Below are 19,264 nucleotides of genomic sequence, written 5' to 3'. Positions count from 1 at the left end.
CCGATTCAGAGACGGTCTGGCAGAAATCCGTTGGATTCCGACTCTTTAGCTCACCTGGGTGTCAGGGAGGGACCCTGAATCTGACTTCTCATTGGTCATCAAAGAGCTGATGGGGGTTGCCATGGCAGCCCTGTCAGTCAAATTCAGGCAAAGAGGAATTATGTCCCTCTTTTTTTTTCTTTTTTTTTTTACGCTGACGCTCAACATGCTTCACACCAACCCTTCCTTTCTAAAATGCGTCCCTTGAAAGCATTTTTTTCCTGGATTAAAAAAAACCCAAAACAAAACAAAAAAAAAGATAAATCAAGGATAACTTCATATTTAACACACGAGTAAAAGTGGCCAGAGAGTAAATCAGATCAGCAGTGGCGTTAAAACAACTGAGTGATTGAATGTTTTGTTTTACTTTAGGTTCAGGTTTTCAGTTTAGTTCACACAAATCAGATCCTGCTGACAAAAAAAAGGACAAAATAACAACCCCCAATTTTTAATTGATCATCAGCTATAAAGTGACTTAATTTTGGATTGTGCATTAACAAAGGGATGTAAGCGAGACAAAAATATTTTCTTACTGGAGCAGCATAGTTAGATAAAATCAATTCAAGTTTATTCCATCTGTTGTTTTGTTTCCACGTCACAATGAGAAACAGAAGAGCAGCATCACATAGAAAAGGTTTAAATATGTTAAAAAATAAATTAAAAAACCTCACACTGAATCTTTGTTTTTTAAAGTTACTTACGGAGTCCCACAAGGCTCATTAACAGGACCTAAGCTCTTTACTGTTCCTATAATATCTGTAAGTGTAAGCGTTAAAAACTTAAATGAAAATAAATTAACAAAAAAATTGATTCAATATATGAGATCTGATGGCAAACAATGAAAACAGGATTGCTTCTTTTCAATGGGATTTTAACCGACTGACGCGTAAAAGACGCATTATCGTTATGATGATGATTGTGATGGTGTGTAAAAATATATCCGAATAAAAATGAAACAACAGAGTGCTGGAAAAGTGAACGTCCAACAAAAACGAACGTCTCTGCTCTCAAGTAAATCACATAACCTCTGATGCTGCCAGTAAGCTGCTTGCACCGTTAATAGAAACCCGGTGTGATTGGAAATCTCACCCTGACCTGAAAGCGTATGTTTCTCTAAGTGGTCTCCCGTCCCTCTAATCACTTTCCTATTCCCTAATATCCATAAATTCAGAGATAAGCTGCCCTCTCACTCCATTCTCCTACCTTGGATTAAGCATCGGGCCTGTTAACGTTACCCTAAGCTAACGTATTCAATCAGCATTAGCACATTCTGCCTGTCCCGGGCCGTACGCTTTGCCCCGTGTGCGGACACACAAGAAAGTAAACGAAATGACTTTTCAAGGAAAGTCACGGCCAATCATGATCCTTTATAGAGCGATCGCGCATCAGGGCGTCCTCGTTTGTCCCAGAGATCCACTGCTATGATGCAGACTTGTTGGGCGTGAAAAAGTGGGCTTAAAAGGGTTAATGCCAATTAGCCGGCAGACAGATGTCCCTGCCTGGTGGCGTGTTGATGGCGAGTTTTGTTCCAGTTTTCCCTCCCGATGATGCAGATAGTTCATATTATTCAACGTAATCCCCCCTTCCTGCTCCCAAATCAGCTTTATATGAATAATGGTTCATAATTACATCACGCAAATTAAAATTAAACGTTAAAACATGTCTTAGACGTAGCAAAGTAGTAAATAGTAAATAACAACTACATCCATCTTAAACTATGGATTTCCTCCTTTCTTTCTCCTCTGAGCTGCTTATTTCTTATTTATTAATTAATTTGTGCTTATGTTTCAGTTCATTGTGCTTGCTCTTTTCTTTGGTTGGGTTTTGTTGTTGTTGTTGTTGTTGCTGCTGCTGCTGCTGCTGCTGCTGCTCGTGATAGATTATATAATTTGTCAATCTATGGGAGGCAAATTACACACGATTCTTGAACAGCAAACTGACATAACCGTAAGGAGAAGACCCCTAAAACGCGTCTGTCTGGTGATAATAACGTTTTACATCTAAAAATGAGATGAATGAGGCGAAAGTTTGTCTTTTTTCAGAATAAACAATTGCGCTTTTAGTCCACAAATTTAAATCCTGAGGAAAAGACGGAACGCTGTGGTCATGCAGAGGCTCACAACATGCTTCTGTGTGTTGTAACAGAAGAACAATGGACACACACACACTCACACACACTCTCACACACACACACACACACACACACACACACACACACACACACACTATAGGCAACAGTCATGGCCGGAGCTCCTCCAAGTTGAAAAGACATTCCTCTAATCAGGGGCAGGAAATGCACACACATGTGCACACGCGCACACACACAAACACACACACACACACACACACACACACACACGAACATACCCAAGAAAACACTCAGGTGTGTGTGTGTGTGTGTGTGCGTGTGTGTGTGTGTGAGAGTGTGTGTTGTGGTGGCTAAGGGGGTGAGAGCGCTGTAATGATGACAATTAAGTTAATTCAGCTACATCTTCTTTCAGAGGCAGAACAATCAGTGAGGAGGAGGAGGGGAAAGCAAAGCCCCCCCCCCCCCCAAAAAAAGGTGGATGACACTTTCAGGGTGGCTGCAGGGACAGAGAGGACGCAAAATGCCTCCATGTCTCCTTATCCCCCCTAAACAAAAGCCCTGCTCCTAATTAACCTCTCTACTGACCTCAGCAATTTAACACTGACCTTTTAAGCCCTCAAACTTTAACCCTCTCGGCCCATCTCATGAAGAAGCCCCCCCCCCCAAAAAAAAGACTCCTCCTCGTTAAGCCTCTAATCACTTCCTGAGTCTTTGTTGTGCATTTGTTCCCTCACACTTTCCAGGAGAGTTTGCTACACAATGGTGAGGAGAAGGGGGTAGGGGTCTGTGCCGCAAATATGAAATTAGGATGTTGACGCTTTCACTTATTCTACAAGTTAATCTGATGCTAAACTCTTCAATCATCTATCAGATGCTAGAGAGAGTAGAAGCGGCGAGTGTCAGAATCTGTTACTTTTTTTTCCTTGTCTGCTGAACAATTTCACCAACAGGAGTTGTTACATAATTTCTGGATTATTACCCCCCCCCCCTCCCCCAAAAAAAACAAACCATTTTTAGCGTAAATGCAACAGCCAGGTGTAAAAAGCTACGAATGAACACCGCGAACGCACGACTACATCACCACAACTTAGCTTCACTTTGTCGAGGTGATATTTTATTATCTGTGACTGCAACTGTCCTTTTTAAGACACATAAAAGCTTCAAAATTCCCAACTGGGGGCTTTATATCTTATGTTGTGGGGGGAAAATTACTAAAAATAGAAAAACACGGACTTTGAGTTGAGAGAACTGGACGTTGAAGTATGTTGATTTCTGAGTTTTAGGGCTCAGTCCTGTGCTACTCTACATGCTAGGTCAATAGTTTGGATTAGCACAGCATAAGGACAAGAAAAGGCTTTTCCAGCTCTGCTCAAAGTAGCAAAAATACACTTGTAAGCACATTATTTAACCTTTAAATAAAATAAATACTTTTTTTTTTTTTTAAAAGATCAAATGTGGAATTCTGCTTCAATCGGAAGCTAGGTAACGCTTCCCTGCTTCCAGTCTCCATGCTGCGCTCGGCTAAACTCCACATATTCAACGGTTGCAAAAATGATAGGTGTCTCCCATTGGCAAGAAATAAATGAATTTTACGGAGTGTCAAGTGTAACGATGCTCATTTCCAGGTTTTGGGTCCCTTCCTGTGCCACTCGATATGATGGCTCATTAGCTTAGATTAGCGTAGCATAAAGACAGGAAACAGCTCATCCAGCTCTGCTCAAATGAGTAAAATAAATATAACAGGCAAAACATATTAAATTGATTCAATCGTCACAAAAATATCAAACAAACTCTATAATGCTCTATGGGATGTGATGCTTGAATCAAGAGCAAGCTAACTTTTAGTTTTTATGCTAGGCTAAGCTAAATTGTAGCTATATACTTAACAGATGCAAAGTCAATTTCTTTCATTAGCAAGACAAAAAATGTATTTCCCTGAATGTGGAACGCTAAAGGAGATGGGGGGCTGGAGTTTAAGGAACTTTTTATGAACATTTTTGAACAATTTTACAATTATTTATGGATGCCCTGTCTATTTATTTTCGTAGGTTTCAGTACAGCGATGCTAGAGATGCTAAAACAGCTGGAGGGACACAAACATTTATACACATGTGAGCGTATAATCTGGTTCATGATGACACAAACACACACGTACACACATGCACATAAATAAGCGTTCACGCACGACAGATGGGTGATGAGCGCAATTTTCAAAGCACATGTCTGATGGACCAATAAACAAGATAATCAGATAATTTAACTAATAATTCCTCGTCCCGGGCATCATTCAGACCATAGATTACGGCATCTGGGCCAGATGTTGAGGCAGTCGTGACATAAATATCGCGTGTTTTGTCAGTGTCATCTCACCACAAGGTGTGTTTTAATTAATAGCATGAAGGATACAAACAAAGCCTTACAAACAAACACCAGCAGCACAAACAGCTGGAGCCTGAACAAATGTCTGGTTGTCAGATGTGCAGTTGCACAGATGCGGGGATACACACGCGCCCACACACACGCGCGCACACACACGCTGCTTACAAAAAAACACAGGAGACACCCCTCAAAAAGAGGCAAAATTAGTCGTGTGAATGCTTAATCAGCATCATTTGGAGTTTTTTGTCAATATGCCACAGGGGGGGAGTTGCTATGAAGTATATACTGTACAGAACTGTGCATATATGAAGGACAATTGAAAGTAATTAAACTGGTAAGATAAACAGTTTCGCCAAGGTTGCAGATTTCCATTTAGGTCACTGCGCTCCACCTCTTTTGCTCCACAAATGTCATCGGGTCAACTCGGCCTCTACAATAAAGGATGTGTTTTATCAGTTGGGTTGGATCACCAAAAGTCAGCCTTGCTTTTGTAGTTTGCAACTCGTCCTGCTGGCCCATTATGGTGAGATGTCCAATTATACAGCAGAATCGACCTTAGTTTTTTTAGTACGTTAACGCTTTCCACAAAAAAAAAATGCCATGACTTTGCAGTGAATTTTCCAGCCATTGCTGGCTGAGTGTAAACATCTGAGACATCCCTGCGATGTTGGTTATCCATGTAAAAAAAACAACAAAAAAATCGGAATCAATCGAACGCACAAACAAAAGCGGGTGGAAAGAGAGGAGGGAGACAAGAACGAGAGATAGAGGGAGAAGAATGCAGGAATAAAAGGGCAAGAGAGGATGAGCTGAAGCAAAGGTGGGGTTGGAGTGAATGAAAAAAGCAGGAAATAAAAAGGTGGGAGGTGTGTGTGTGTGTGTGGGGGGGGGGGGTTGGACCTCATCTGGTGTGGATGGGGGTAATCTGGTCTAATCTGCTGCATGTTAACCTATCTGAGCAGCAAGAGCCAGATTATCCCTCTAACAATGGCCACCCGCTCATCTGCTAAATTACTCCACTCAAAATCATATGCTGGGTTGGGCGGGGGTGGGGGGGGGGGTGGGAGGACGGGAGGATGGGAGGATGGGGGGGTGTAACTGGGCTCTCTCTGGTCCCAGTCAGACTTTTGAATGTAGAGAATAACCCGGTCACCATTTCATTCTGTCAAGGTTACAGACGCAAGCCTTGTGAGAAGGCGCACGAAGAACAAACAAAAAGAAAAGAAAAAAAAGAAAGTGGGATGAAAGCTCAAGAGCAGGTGAGGAAGGGTGGACAAGGAGGAAGAGCCTTCGCGTAACACAGCTGACATCTTCCTCTTCCCTAACAAAGCAACCCGGCAATTGGTTTTTCTTTCGGAGCGTGTTCCCTCAGCGCGGTGTCAACCGGGTCAGCTGATCTGGAGACGTAGAGAACACAGCGACCTCTGACACCGAGCGCACCGGCTGACCTTAAGAGAGAGAGAGAGAGAGAGAGAGAGAGAGACAGGACTCTACAGATCGCAGAGCTGCAGACAAACATCATGTGCTTTAGACATTGTTACAGCAGTTATAGCAGCGGCGGTTTCTGCAACCCTGAGCGCATTCAAAATAACGCCTTCTTGTTTGTTTTTTTTACTGTCCTGTTAAATATCTCCAACTTCTGAAAACTTCAAATATTTTGTTTTCCCTCCCTGTCACTGAAATGATCTCCAGATTTTATATTTCTATGCCAAAATTCACTTTTCAGCTCACAATTTCAGTTTTTCCTCTCACAACTGACTTTTTTTTTTTTAATTCATAGTTATGTCTTTTAATCTCAAAATTATGATTTATCATGGGATTTTTTTTTTTTAATCGAGGCTTTAACTTTTTTTTTTTTTTTTAAACTAGCTGGAACCATGCAACCAGGGAAGAAACAATCAGAAATCAAAGTGTGTGTGTGTGTGTGTGTGTGTGAGAGCATTTCTTATGCATCCTCACTTATTTATGTTGCGTATTTCAAGGAAACAAATTCAAGGGAAACAAAAATGAAGGCACATTTTAACAGGTCACTGTCTATTGTTGTTTTATCAGGCTTTAAGTGGATTCAGTGGGTAAATCAGAGAGCGGGTGCATGCTGTACCCCACCATCATCAAATTAAATTCCCCCATTACCCCCCCACACACACACACACACACCCGCCACCCCTCAGCAAGCACGCACACTGTAGACGCCACTGTAATATATTTAGATTGCTCATTCACACTCTAACACACATGCTCTGCAATCCCATAATCCCTCTCCAGATTGAGAACACCTTTAAGATACAATGTGATTATGATTAGGGATTATGATCAAATTATAACAGAGTGACAGATTACACAAGCGTGTGTGTGTGTGTGTGTGTGTGTGTGTCAGAGGAAGAACGGTGGCAGCACATACAATCATTCATTCATGAGAAAAGTGGAAGGATGAACAAACACTCCCAGTCACTTTATTAAGTATTCAACTGCCTGTCGACACGAATATCTCATCAGCCAATCACACGGCAGGAAATCAAACCGAGCCGCTAAAGCTGACGCGAATTGGACTTTAACTGTGAACACGACCACACGGTTGGAGTTTACTGAGGTTTCCCTGCGAAATCGACGTGCATCAAGGAAGCAGAACCGCATCTGTGACTCAAAGACCTGGGATTTCCTCTGGCATCATCAACTAAATGTTTTTAAAAAATATCAGATCACATTCTTGCTTTAATAAGTCACATATTTGTCAAGGTTTTTAATGTTGTGTTTGTACATGACTACTGATTTTTTTTCCCTTCTTCCCCTGTATGTAAATTTTTTTTCATATTTATATATATATATATATATATATATATATATATATATATATAAATATCCATAAATTAAATCGTAGCTTGTTTGTGTTCTGCCTTAGCAACAAAAACCATTTGCTTGTTATGCATTTTAACGCTTACTCAATGTACTTTTTGCTGTCATTTGATAAGAAAAAGGTGAGTGAGAGGCAGAAATCATGTAGGTCACATCGTGTTCCCAAAAAAAAAAAAAAAAGCAATAATAATATTTCTACACAAATTGCAGACATATTTGCAAGCGCCTTCGTTTAGTCACGTTTGTACATCAAGGTCACGTCTGCGGCGTTGCAGAGGCAATGAGATTATGTCACAGCTTGCATGGTTCAGTTCTGGTCAAAGTGGGCCCGGGTCACAGCTGAGCAGTTTGATACACGCGCATCCACACAGCACAGAAACAATTATTGATCAGAACGATTGGTGGTGGTGGTGGAAGGGGGGCGGGGGGGGGGGCGGGGCTGTAACGTAATTGTTTTTCTGTCAATTTTACAGCAATGTCACTTTATTAGGGAAAATATAATTGGTAAAATGAATATTTTACTTTTAATGAAAACTTCTGGGAATTTTTTGCACGCTATTTGAATTAAGATCATTTTACTTTAATTTTCTGGTGTTGCTAAAAAAAATGTAAACTTTTTTTTCATTATTAGTAGACAGTGGAAACGATGATGTCATCCTCCAAATGACCATCGGTCCAGTGACGTTTCTTTACAACCTGCTCTGAATGTGGCCAGCTTGTTGTATGATGCCACGCACAGCCTGAGGTGACACATATTTGACCTTTGTGCTTGCAGCACCAGTTTACAAAACGGCCTCCAAATGTTTGAAAGGAGCACCGACAGGCAGGAATAATCTCTCCATTTAAGTCCGTGTTTTTTTTTTTAAACAAACCAACAAACAAACAAAATTCATAAAACATAAAATAACTGATTAAAATGCACAGCCACCACATGTCCTTGGCAGGTATTTTATTTCATATATAGACGCTTTCTGTAATCAAATGTGAGTGCAATCAAACAACAGCAATACAAACATTACCAATGCAGTCTGAGAACCAGGAACAGGGTTAAAACGGGGAGTTCACTCACTCTACACAGCGAGCAGCTATAGTCACCTCATGGACAACATAAGAGAAAAACAACTTTCCTCTGTCAGGACAGTCCGCCGCCATGTGTATTTCCGACCGTGATGGCGGGGAGGAGGTGGGGAGCCTGTTTAGCACCCCACCTGCCTCCCCCACAGGAAGTCCAACCAGTGATACAACAACCCCACCCCCACCCCACCCACCTCCATGAGTCAGCTTTTCAGTGAACAAGATAAACCCATTTTCCCATCATGATTATCATTACCTTAATAGTATCAACAACAACAACAACAAAACAAAAAAAAAAACAAAAAAAAATCATTCCACTTCTCACACGGCAGGAGCCAATCAGAGTCCAGAGGTCCCTCGGGGTTCGGTCAGTCTCAACCAATGGCTGTCCATCCCTGTCGACTAGAAAACCACGTAGCTGTACATGTAGAACCAAAGTCCTCATGCAGTGCCTGGCGAAAGTGGCACATCACATACGTGCACAGGTGGAAGGGTGGAAGTGTGGGTGGGTGGTTGTGGTGGTGGGGGGGTTATGATTTTGGTGTGTCTGTGTGTGTTAGAGACAGGGTGTGTGTCTTTTTAAGAGGGTAGAAGCAAAGGGTGTTAGGCAAGTAATCGGACCCAGTAGCACAAAAAAGTCCAGGAGAAGAAGAATTACATACAAAGTCTTTTTATCCACCGTCTTCTCTTGGCCCTCCTTGAAACACTCACTCACACACACACACACACACCCACAAACTCTCTCTCACTCACACATACACACACACACACGTGCGCACGCACAATCTCACACACACACACAAGGTCCTCATGTCATTGTGAAGTCAGGTGTTCAATGTCAACATTCAAGAAAAGAAATGGAAAAAAACACCTCAATGGTAAAAATCATCTCTACCATCACAATGCTTCAGTTCATAAAATCTTGACATTTTTGAAATCCCAGCCCCCCTCCCCTCCCCCCCAGGCTTAAAGCAGTCTGCATGTGTGGTGGTTGTCGTTGTCGTCTTTGTCCCACTGCTGCAAACACACACACGCACACACACATATGCACAACCAACATACGCACACTCACGCACTCCAACACACACCACATGTCCTCTTTTAGTGGAGAAAGACATGGCGCAATGGAGAGACCTTCCTCCTCTGCGCTGGTGCACCCAGAGGAGACACGGGTTGTTGCCATGGCTACCAGGGGTCTTCCAGCTCACCGGCACTCTGGGTAGGGAAAGAGAAAAGAGACAGAGAGAGAAGGGTAGGTGAGTTGACTCTGTTGCAGCATCCTCCACTTCAAGACTAAGAGACGGTACTTTTTGACCTTTTCATCCACTCAGAATGACAGAGAGACTCCCGGGCCCAGAGTCAGCGCACAACAAAAACCCAGACCGCCGATGACTCACCTTGCGGAGAATCACAACTGTCTGAATGGAAAAAAAAAGAACAAAAAAAAAGAAGAAATGAAGAGGATGGGTTCCCCATCCCCTCATCGCTGCCACATGGTGTAACGCAGGTGCTTATTTAGAGGTTTCAAACTGACAGACAGGACGATTTATTTATCAAACCTTTCAGAGCCTACACGGAACCCTAAGAACACGCTAAATAGAGCAGGAACGCGGAGTGATTCCTCAAGATGTGTTCTGGAAAGATCCTGGATCAAATACCGGCGCGTCGTATCGGGCCCCGCGTCGGTCGCGGACGCTTAAAATCACACATCAGCATGATTTGACACAAATAACAGATTAGAGTGACAGATGCTCACACACTTGACACAGATCAGCTTTATACCTCAAATCGCTTTTATTTGTTAATGTGTTATTTAACTGTGGGACTGGTTTTGCCCACCACACTGCATACAAATTCAACTCATACACACACAATCGCACTTACATGCATACAAGTCTTCAGCATAACCTCCCCGCGACAGCTATAAGTGCCTTACAGTTGAAAAGGTGGAGCGCAGCGCATCCAGAGTCATCGGGTGTGAGATATTTGATCAGATTTGGCTCCTGGACAAGCTTTCACTGGGGGTGGGGGCAAAGGTGAGAGTTTCAACTCGTCAGTGATGCTGCGGGCTTTGCATACACAACCGTCTCCCACTGTAAGAACACGCTCAAAGCTGTCCAGCAGTAATCGACTGCGCTGGTATCGAACGGCACCATGAAGCTCGAGATTCAATGGTATGACCCCCCCCCCCCCCCAATTATGACTCCTGGGATGGGAGTCGTCTGGAGTGTTGGTCAAAAAGATTGGATTAAATCAATATTTGGAGGAGAAATTGTAACGTTTCTCAATGTCTCATAATTGGCTCATGACAAAATATCTTTAAAGCTAATGAAAGCCATCCTGTCGGTGCCTATTAGCTTAGCAAAATATTACCAATAAAACATACGTGTGCTATCACTCTAGATGCTAACCGCTGCTCAACAAATGCCCACATTTAACTTCAGTAGCTGCTGGCGTGCTAACTGCGGGCACGTTTGGCAAAATATTTGATGGCTGAGTTTGCATTTTGAAATGAAAGCTGAAGTTAGCATCTTTCCCTGCTAAAGTTAGCATTCACGCAAACGTCAGCATACTTGCGAACGCTGTTCACGTGCTGTTTGGGCAGCACGCTACACATGCAGGGATCGTGTTGGCATGCGTGTCAGTAAATGTCTGCGGCGACTTCCTCCTCTTCTCTTTGACTGGTAAAACTGACAGAGCTGACGGACGTTTGTGCCGGAGCGGAGGGAGGCCGGCACAAGTTGAGCCATGTTACGCGACGCAGTGCTTAGCTTGACAAGAAGAAGACGACAAAAAGAACATCCCGGAGGGGATTAAACCTTTTGATTTTGCCAACAATACAGCCTTTGAACTGAGCCCACCATCTGTGAAATAAATTTAAGAAGGCGTGATGAGTGTTACTGCCTCATGGGGTTGCTAATGTGGGTTTAGATTGTTTTATTTTATGACTCCATTGGCTGGCTGGCATCAATGTTTCAACTTAACGACCTCCACCTGATTACCAAACAGGAACACATTTTCCCTTGCAGTGGTGGTGATGTGGAATTTGCTGTGGGAGCATAATTTATATCAAATGTCACTCAAACTACAAGCACACGCCCGCCGCCCCATGTGGTCAGACAGCCTCGTCCTTTCGGTCTAACAGCCGAGAAGATTCCTGGAAATGCTGATAAGTGTGGTCACTAAGGAGCTCCCTCCACAGTCAAAAACACAGAATCATGATTGGTTTCTTGCTTCTTAACTCTTGCATACACACATACGGACACATACATACATATACACGTATGTGTGTGTGTGTATATATATATATATATATATATATACACACACACACACATATATACACACACACACACATGCACGCACACAAACACACACAGGAGTGTGTTCAGAGTCTGTAGATGAAGTAGGCTTGGAGATTGGAGACAGCTTCGGCTGGGAGGGTCTGCTGTCCTCTCGCGTGTCCACTGTGAGCAGGTGAGAGGTTGAAGGAGGATCTCAGCCAGAAACCAGAGCTGGAGAACCTCGACAGCCGAGTGCGCGGTTGTTTTTGAAACCCCATGACTGTCAATCAGTGCTGTTGATTATATTCTACTGTAGACATCAGTCTGTGTGCTCAAGTATTAAAGTGACAGGACAATCCAAACCAAGAAGGGTGGAGGAAAACTAAACAAAACAAGACACTAGTCTTCAGTAGGTGGGAGGTGTACATGTGGCTTCCTGAGACAGAACTTCAATAGACACAAAAGCCATTTGAATAGTTTATATTTGCTCCGTGTTAAAAAATGCTGAGCAGCAACGACAGCTGCAGCTTCAGACCAGGAGGAAGCCACTGTGTCTATTCAAGTGCTGTGTTGAAGGAAAGAGGAGGAGAGGTCATAGCACATCTGTCTAGAGCTCTGGAGCCAGGAGCGGATGGATGGATGGATGGATGGATGGATGGATGGGTAGGTATGTGGGCAGGTTGCTCAGTCAGAGGAGGGATCAGACTCAGGAATGGGCGTATCTTGGCAGGCCTCCGACTCGGCAGTGGTGGGTGAGGGCGGGGGCGAGGGGGGAGAGGGAGGGGAGGCGGGCTGCTCCTGGCTGTCATCGTTGTCGTCGTTTGAGGTCCTCCGGCTCTCCCCTGTTCCCTCGGCAGTATTTTCCCCCCGCAGCTGGTAGGTGGCCAAGGACTCTTCCAGCACCGCTCTGTACTGCCCCCGGTGGTGCAGGCGGAACTGCCTCAGAGCCTCCAGCAGATGAGCCGCCGTGCTGCCACCTCCCTCCTCACTCTCCTCCTCCTCTCCCCCCGCACAGGCCTGAGGTGACACGCCAGGGGTCAGACTCTGCAGGCACGCTCCATCGTTAAACACACACACATCGAACAAATAATAGCACAACACTCACATCACAGTCACAGCTATCCATCTCTCTCTCTCACACACACACACACACTAGCGTGTCACTGTCAGAGACATTCTTGCACCAGTCAGACAGGCCCATGCAAACGCTACCTCTGACCCTGTGACCAATAACCCTCTGTGACATTTGCTGTGCGAAGTAATGGGGTGGGGGGTGGGGGGTCAGTCAGCACCCACCCAGCCCTGAGAAAAGAGCCCTGCAAGTCAATATCCAACTGGAATTAATATGCCAAATACACTCAAGTGGCCTTGTGCATGCACACGTGCACACACACACGCACATGTGCACACGCACATGTGCGTGTGCACACAAACACACACACACACACACACACACACACACCCTCGGAGGCGACTGATGGGGATCTCTTCATAGGAATTGCATTCATAATGACTTTAACTTTAAGGGACTTCTCTTTTGTATGTTTGATGGGAAAGTTTCTCCTGCGGCGACATGCAAGCTAAGCTGCCGAGCTCTCCTCCTCAAGCTGCCGTCAAATGTCTGTGGTTGGATCTACTCACATTTTTTGGAAACTCATTAAGTCCTTGAAGCCATACTTCAGCCCAAAAAAAATCAAATATGTGCTCATCAGTCTCTGACGCTTAGATGACTAAATTTCGGCCCTGCATGATTTCTTGGGCGAATGTTGAATTCAGAAATACTGAAGCGAGCAGAGAATTTGGATGAGCAACAACAAAACTACACAAAACTTCAGTTTAAAAACAACAACTCTTCCATACAAAAAAAATGGGTGAAGTGCTGTTTCGAAATGGTATCCCTCCACATTCAGCCTGAACACTCCAGCCATCATTTGAAATGAAATTTCTACTTGCTCCAATTTCGGATATCACATGAACTCAATGTGTGATGAAAGATTTAAGGGTTTTTGACAATGATTGCAAATATTGTGTGGTGATGTTGGTAAAACAGGATTGTTATTCAGGAGAGTGTCAGGTCTTTGGGGGTTTTTTTTGGTTCTTTTCGTGGCAAACGGACGCAGAACTCGACGCCACCGCGACAAGCTTGGTGCCTCTTCTGCCTTTGGCGTGACAACATTTGCAGCCTCCTTTAGTCACTTTCTAGCAACCACCGTTTTCTTTTTTAAAGACAAGTTAAAAGTTTCTAAAAAAAAAAAAAGTCACGGGTGCAGTATTTACTGGCGTCATGTATTCCATCGATCAAAACGGTAAAATATGTTGCGCTAATCTGAACCACTGGTCTCATTTCAGGCATTCCACCAAAATCCCAATCAAAAGCCCACTGACAGTGAGAAGATGGAACCAGGCGTCTTCAGTCGTAATAATTTTGGACTATAAAACTGAAGCTACAAAGAATTTTGTTAAAAAAAACCCACTGATGACTTCTTTTTTTTTTTAATCAATCCATGAACCTTGAAGCTATAAAATAGAATTCTGTCCCATGTACAGAAAGTCATCCATTGATTATGTTGCTTTCAAAAAGGTGACTTCACTGCCGGGAGTTCAAGGAGTTTATCTACATTTTACTGTATATCTTATTTCAATGATGAATACAAAATTGAAATCGACCGCAGACGTTCAAGACTTTTTCGACATGGAATGCAGTCAATTAAGTTTCATGAGGCTTGCCAAGGCTGAGCTATTGAGTCCATCCTCTGCATCACATTCGGTTCCTCTCTCACTCACACGTACACAAAAGGGTGTTCTTGTCTGGGCTAGTGTGCTGTGTGCTACTCGTCTTTATCAGGTCACACTGAGGGAGCGCGTGGTTGAAAAGGTGAGGGGTTTCCACAAGAGAAGAACTCACCCCTTCCTCCTCTCTGTGAGGGTTCAGCTTGTTGTACACCGCCTCGATCACACTCCGTCTGCAAGCACACAAACAAACACACACGCTCGCCGCTTAGAGAGGAGAACAACTCCTGACATTACACAAACAATCCCAGTCCGTTCCTTGTAAACGTGTATTGATTGACGCTGAAATGGAACCAAGCAAGGACCTAAGTGGATATTTGAGTATCCCCTGAATGCATAAAGACATTTCAGGACATTCTGATGCATGCTTACATCTAAGGGGTTCCCACAAGTGTACGCTCGCAACTTCTGGTTGTGAAATATGTCTTTTAGACATTACAAAGCATAAACAAATTAATTTCAATGGGATATTTGACTTGTAAAATATTGAACAGTTGAATGCTGTTCCAGGTTGTGCATTTACTTGCTGGCCAGGCCTCCACCAGGTGGAAGGTTGGGGATGTTCTCTGAGGCGATGCTCCTTAGAACAGACACCAGGTCAGGGACTCCGGCATCCCCACAGTTTCCCAGGAGCTCTGCAAAACACCAAGATGGAAAACTGTCAGTTACGTTTGGAGGAAAACCACGGTAAATGTCTGCAAGTAAAATGTCCGATCCTCATTATCTGTATCCGGGTGGATAGAGGAGTGTTTGGGAGGATCAAGATTCTGATCCATTGCAGTGTCCTCCTGCATCAACAGCTCCATCGACTGTACATTTAGGAAGTAAATAATCAACAAGTCGGCTTACGAACAACTTCTTCCTCCTGCAGTATGTTATTTTATCCATGTTGTGACCACAATGAAGCCGCTTGTTTGACTTAAACTTGACAAAACTTTGAAAAAATGCAGCGCAGGCACAAAGCGTTAAAGATTTGTAACAGAAGTTTTTGTATGTGACAAATGTCTCATTCATATAAATGTGTACTACTGAAGGTCATATGTTTGTCTGTGTGTAGGTGACAAATGTACATGTGTGTGCGTGTGTGTACTAACCCTCAACACGGCTCTCCAGGTATTTATCTAACTCCTCTTCTTTCTTCACTGCCTCCTCTGAGATTTTCGGAGTGCCAGGTAAACACACCAACACAACACTCATATTGTCTCTGCTCCCCTGAAGGAGACAGACAAAAGCAAATCATGTCAGTGTTGATATACAGGATACATAGTTGTTTGTCACTGATGGAGGGCGGGGCTTGGAGGATATGCAAAACAGCGATTACGCTAAATGTTACTTCAACCGATCACAATTTTTCAATCCAATCTCGTATATTTTCTTTTGAAGAACACAGTTGCCCAACTGTCAGCATAATCCTTTCTTTCCTGAGAATTTAGGGATAAGGGTTCTGTTAAATTCCTGGAAAAAACAACACAGACAACATGGACTAGACTGCAGATTTGGCGGACAGATATTTCATTTTTTTTCCCCCTCAAAGAAATTTAGATCAGAATATCAGGACGCACCTAAATTATCCACATCAGCACGTTTGCATGATGTCAGAAACAGGATTTTTGTTGTGCTGCGTTCAAACTGGACTTTTAAAATGCGTGTAAACACATCAGTCCGGCAGTTCAAGGTTGAGTTTATCAGAGTCAGACTAAGACAGGATCCACAGAAGGGTTTCACCAGAAGCTGGGCAACCAAGATCAACATATCGTGCTGATGTCTCCTTCATCGTGGTGAGAAAGCAGCTGATTTCCACTGCTTGCTGAGTGCGTGTCTAGTCATTTCTTAGGATATGTAAAACTGATATGGGATTTTTTGCTGAGCTTGGAGTCTGACTTCTTCTATGATTAGCGGGCACCTGTGTGACATCACAAAGCTTCAGTTATTTTGGCACGCTTTGACAGTTTACCTAAATCAGAACAACTGCAGCTTGTGCGACCCGGGCATTGAACTTGGTCACATGACACTTTCGCTAAACGGCAGGATGATGAACATGGAACTAACACTGGCAAAATTTTGAACGACTGACCCAGTAAGGAGCGGGCCTCAGCGGGAGCGCAAGCCGAGGCTGATCCGATACGCCACTTGATACATTTTCAATGATATTATTACTTTTTAAACAGCTGATGATTCGGTAGGATGTGATTAAACTCCGTCTGGATACAGTATCAAGTAAACACAACAGCATGGGTCCATGAAACAGTAGAATCAAACAAAAATAAAACATTAGAACAATATAAACACTAGCATTACGGTTTGGTTTCTACTTTTAGCATCAAGAAGATAAGTGAGAAGGACATTTGCCTTCATTTCTGTCATTTGCTGGTATATTCCCTTTGTCAATATCATCTGTACTGTAAACAAGTATATGATATTTGCATTTTGTACACAGAAAAAAAAACAACAATGTTAGCATTGGGAATTTAACAAAATAACATTTTTTTTAAACATCCAAAACATGTGGAAAAATTCAGCAAGCAAAGAAGACGAGAAGACTAAAAAATGACCAATATCAGCAGATTTGTTGATATCATCATGCAGCCTTAATTCTGAATAAAAAAAAAAACATCACATGGGTGTTTGTAAGGGGCTCAGTAGACTAGCATGTCATCAAAGCCAAACATACGCGGTTTTCTCCAACAAGGAAACACAAGCCAACAGTAATCCAGCGTAATGACACGATGAAGATAATAAAATACTACAGAAGCAAGTGGCTTTGAGACCACAGTACAGCAGGTTACTGGGATAATCAGCTGTCTTTTCACGTTTGGTAAGAAACCTCAATTTGAAAAATAAAAATAAAAATAATAATTGTGCATATCTATGAAACAGAAACAACCTCTAGCGGGGTTCCATCCCTCGCCAGGATTCTATTACAAGGTTGTAAGACACAGTGACAATGAGCTGTCAATGTGGTCAGGGTACCTTTCAGCGCGTGCACACAGAGGGAAAACATATTGCAGTGTGTGGCGGTGATAGTTGAGATAATCCAGAATGGCAAAAATAACTCAGCTGCTGTGTACTTGCTGGTTCTTGAAGAACTCCAGACGTAAAATAAATGATGGTGAATGTCTAACATGGGAACTTGAGTTCAACTGAGGCAAATCGCTCTTGCCTTTCCTTGTATTAACGGCTTGTAAAGTTTCTTTTCTCGTAAAGTATTCAGTTGCTGTTCTTATGAATACTGGTAACTTTTGTGCTTGATGTTCTCATTGCCCCCAATAATCACAGTAAGAGCAAAGATCTGGTGAGAGCTCCATTTTCTAAACAGAAAAGAGACTGGAAACCAAACTCATGCAAATAATACCATCACCGCCTACTGTGCTCAGGTTTCCATTTGTACTTTCACATCATTATTGCCACATAATGTTTGAGAAGTATCGAAACACTGTCCTGTCCCGTAAATCAAATCAGATTAGTAATAATTGATTTTGATGACAGAAACAAAATTGAGTTCCTTTTTTTTTTTTTTAACTGATTGAGTTTCCTGACAAACGTACTGTCACATCTAAAACAAGAATCACTGCTTTGTGTTTGCATGCCTGTGTCAAAGTTTCCACCCAGGTTGGTCCAGGCAAATGATAAAGTGACTTTCAGGGAATTGAATAAAAGGCAGTGACCTTGACACAGGACCACCAAAACAGTTCATTGGGACATTTGAAGAAGTTTGTGTTCATGGAGAATAAAACAGCAGAGGGCTTACCTTGTGCAGACAGGTGTCGACCACCGAGTTACAGACCTTCTCCAGATCGTCGCACACCAGGAGTCGTGAGCGCACAAACTCACAAAGCTCCTCGTTGGACATGACGTCCCAGATTCCATCACATGCCAGCACCACAAACTCGTCTCCTTCGGCCGCTCGCTCCAACACACAGACCTCAGGCTCAGGGCTCACCAGCTGCTCCGTGGGGCCCTTACCATCCACACATTTGTAGTCGTAGTCCCCCAGGGCCCGGGACACAGCCAGGGAGCCATTTACCCTCTGGATCATGACTGAGCCGCCAGCGTTCTGGATGCGCTCCTTTTCACGGGGGTTGCAGGGCTTGTGGTCCTGGGTGGAGAAGCCCACCTTGTTGTCTCGACTCAGCACGGCTCGCGAGTCGCCGCAGTTAATGAAGTAGAGGTGGGTCGGGCTGAGCAAGACACAGACGGCTGTGGATCCACTGCGGTCCAGACCCTGCCGCAGGTCAGAGAAGCTGCGCATGTACTCGTCAATGTTCAGGAAGCCCGAGCGGATGCCATCCTTCACACCCTCCACGGAGCTGGGTCCTGAACCGAACTCGGCCCCTCCTGACAGGATGTGTTCCAGCAGGTGCCCAGAGCAGTAATTGGCAACCCGGGAGCCTGCATGCCCATCATAAACGGCAAAGAAGGACCAGTCAGCGAGTCCATGGGGGAGGCCCACCACAGCCGTATGGGCGTCCTCCATCTCGACCCGCCAACCCTGCATGGAGCTCAGACCATAGCGCAGCCCATTGCCCTCACCATGGGCACTATGCTTCTCAGTCTTGGGTTTGTCCAGGAATGCACCCATTGCTGCCTATAGCTGGAGAGGGGAGCGGATACAAATACAGAAATGTTACAACATCTGTCAGATACTTTTCACTTTTACTTTGCTCTTATGCAGTACTGTATAATAAATATACTATCTGTACTTTTCTGATCTTGTGCCAAGGACTAAAGTAATTATATGAATGTGCACACAATCATT

At 43.6% G+C, this 19,264-nt stretch overlaps 1 protein-coding gene across 2 annotated transcripts in view; it reads right to left on the bottom strand.

Moving 5' to 3' along the window:
- Window positions 1-8,299: 8,299 nt before the first annotated feature.
- The window catches only part of ppm1bb (protein phosphatase, Mg2+/Mn2+ dependent, 1Bb), a 22,854-nt gene continuing 11,889 nt past the window's right edge, over window positions 8,300-19,264 (bottom strand). Inside the window, exons 2-6 of one of the 2 annotated variants that reach the window (XM_086195360.1) lie at window positions 18,257-19,099; window positions 15,603-15,720; window positions 15,032-15,143; window positions 14,624-14,681; window positions 8,300-9,649 (exon numbers count right to left, since the gene is read on the bottom strand). In XM_086195360.1, the coding sequence (XP_086051486.1) occupies window positions 9,620-9,649; window positions 14,624-14,681; window positions 15,032-15,143; window positions 15,603-15,720; window positions 18,257-19,087 (1,149 nt within the window). In that variant the 5' untranslated portion in view covers window positions 19,088-19,099 and the 3' untranslated portion in view covers window positions 8,300-9,619. The other variant, XM_086195359.1, reaches the window with a different exon arrangement.

This window comes from Aulostomus chinensis, chromosome 23, assembly GCF_037954235.1.
Source record: "Aulostomus chinensis isolate RoL2024-O1b breed Wild chromosome 23, RoL_Achi_v1.0, whole genome shotgun sequence".
Lineage (NCBI taxonomy): Eukaryota > Metazoa > Chordata > Actinopteri > Syngnathiformes > Aulostomidae > Aulostomus > Aulostomus chinensis.
The sequence above is the reverse complement of the archived record's forward strand: the minus strand, read 5'-3'. Positions and strand labels throughout refer to the sequence as shown.